This window comes from Salminus brasiliensis, chromosome 6 (genome assembly GCF_030463535.1).
Source record: "Salminus brasiliensis chromosome 6, fSalBra1.hap2, whole genome shotgun sequence".
Taxonomy (NCBI): Eukaryota; Metazoa; Chordata; class Actinopteri; order Characiformes; family Bryconidae; genus Salminus; species Salminus brasiliensis.
The window spans coordinates 46,132,060-46,134,559 of record NC_132883.1 but is presented as its reverse complement, the minus strand read 5'-3'; the positions used below and the strand labels follow the sequence as shown (position 1 = coordinate 46,134,559).

The window sequence follows — 2,500 nt, the reverse complement described above, 5'->3', positions numbered from 1 at the left end:
AACACTACACCCTGCCCCAACACTGCCCCTGCCCCAACACTGCCCCAACACCTACACCCTGCCCCAACACTGCCCCAACACTACAAACCCTGCCCCAACACTACACCCTGCCCCAACACGGCCCCAACACTACACCCTGCCCCAACCCTGCCCCAACACTACACCCTGCCCCAACACTGCCCCCTGCCCCAACACTGCACCAACACTACACCCTGCCCAACACTGCCCCAACACTACACCCTGCCCCAACACTGCCCCTGCCCCAACACTACACCCTGCCCCAACACTGCCCCAACACTACACCCTGCCCCAACACTAACACCCTGCCCAACACTGCCCCAACACTACACCCTGCCCCAACACTGCACCCTGCCCCAACACTGCCCCAACACTACACCCTGCCCCAACACTGCCCCCTGCCCCAACACTACACCCTGCCCCAACACTACACCCTGCCCCAACACTGCCCCAACACTACACCCTGCCCCAACACTGCCCCCTGCCCAACACTGCCCCAACACTACACCCTGCCCCAACACTGCCCCAACACTACACCCTGCCCCAACACTGCCCCAACACTACACCCTGCCCCAACACTGCCCCAACACTGCCCCCCTGCCCCAACACTGCCCCAACACTGCCCCCTGCCCCAACACTGCCCCAACACTACACCCTGCCCCAACACTACACCCTGCCCCAACACTGCCCCAACACTACACCCTGCCCCAACACTGCCCCAACACTACACCCTGCCCCAACACTGCCCCAACACTGCCCCAACACTGCCCAACACTGCCCCAACACTACACCCTGCCCCAACACTGCCCAACACTACACCCTGCCCCAACACTACACCCTGCCCCAACACTGCCCCAACACTACACCCTGCCCCAACACTACACCTGCCCCAACACTGCCCCAACACTACACCCTGCCCCAACACTACACCTGCCCCAACACTGCCCCAACACTACACCCTGCCCCCAACACTGCCCCAACACTACACCCTGCCCCAATATTGCCCCCAACACTACACCCTGCCCCAACACTGCCCCCCAACACTACACTCTACCCCAAACACAACACTCATTCACTACATTTCCCAGCATGCTCTGCTCACCTCAAAGTCCGCTCCTGTGCATTTTCTGATGTCATCTGGAGTTAGCCCTCCCACACCTCAATCAGGGTCAGGCCTTTGTTCCTGTCCACATCAAACACGGCCTGCAGAGAACATCACACACATTCTCCGCTCACACACAGCCAGCTTTCATTAGTGGTGTTTCATCAATTGGTGGGGTATAAGCTTTCATAGCTTGTTAGCATGTAGCTCCAGGGCTAATTGGTGGGGTATAAGCTTTCATAGCTTGTTAGCATGTAGCTCCAGGGCTAATTGGTGGGGTATAAGCTTTCATAGCTTGTTAGCATGTAGCTCCAGGCTAATTGGTGGGGTATAAGCTTTCATAGCTTGTTAGCATGTAGCTCCAGGGCTAATTGGTGGGGTATAAGCTTTCATAGCTTGTTAGCATGTAGCTCCAGTGCATGACTGAACTACACCTGTGGTGAGAACATGTCCTTGGGGAGTAGAAGCGAGGAGAGAACCGAGGCGTTCGAGCTGGTTCAGATGTGTGGTTCTGAGGGTTCTGTTAGCGCGACTGCGACTGCGAGTGCTAAAACGCTCAGCGTGGGTCTTTAGCGCTTTTCAGCCACTCCCCTCTGATGGAGTGGGTGGATGGAGCTGTCGGCTCTGACTGAGCGTCCTCCAGACATCTTCACGAGTCCTCTATTCAGGCTGCTTTCACACGCTCTCACGCCTGCTCTCAGAGTCAAAACCACACAGAGCAAATCAGAACCAGAGCAAATCAGAACCAGAGCAAATCAGACCGACAGAACCAGAGCTCCTCAGAACCAGAGCAAATCAGAACCAGAGCAAATCAGAACCAGAACCAGAGCTCCTCAGAACCAGAGCTCCTCAGAACCAGAGCAAATCAGAACCAGAACCAGAGCAAATCAGAACCAGAGCAAATCAGAACCAGAACCAGAGCTCCTCAGAACCAGAGCTCCTCAGAACCAGAGCAAATCAGAACCAGAACCAGAGCAAATCAGAACCAGAACCAGAGCTCCTCAGAACCAGAGCAAATCAGAAACCAGCGCTCTCACAAACACCACCACCACACACTCTCACAAACACCACACACACACTCTCACAAACACCACACACAAACACACTCTCAGAAACACCACCACCACACTCACAACCACCACCACACTCACAAACACCACACACACACACTCTCACAAACACCACACACACACTCACAAACACCACAACACACACACACACTCTCACAAACACACCACACACACACACCACACACACTCTCACAAACACCACACACACACACACTCTCACAAACACCACACATACACTCACAAACACCACACACACACACACACTCTCACAAACACCACACACACTCTCAGAAACACCACCACCACACTA

General features: G+C 55.1%; 1 protein-coding gene across 1 annotated transcript in view; it reads right to left on the bottom strand.

Moving 5' to 3' along the window:
• Positions 1–1,161: 1,161 nt before the first annotated feature.
• oxct1a (3-oxoacid CoA transferase 1a) overlaps positions 1,162–2,500 on the bottom strand; it is a 24,333-nt gene continuing 22,994 nt past the window's right edge. The window contains exons 15-16 of the mRNA XM_072682637.1: positions 1,750–1,811; positions 1,162–1,221 (exon numbers count right to left, since the gene is read on the bottom strand). Of these exons, the coding sequence (XP_072538738.1) occupies positions 1,162–1,221; positions 1,750–1,811 (122 nt within the window). The remainder of the gene's footprint in view (positions 1,222–1,749; positions 1,812–2,500) is intronic.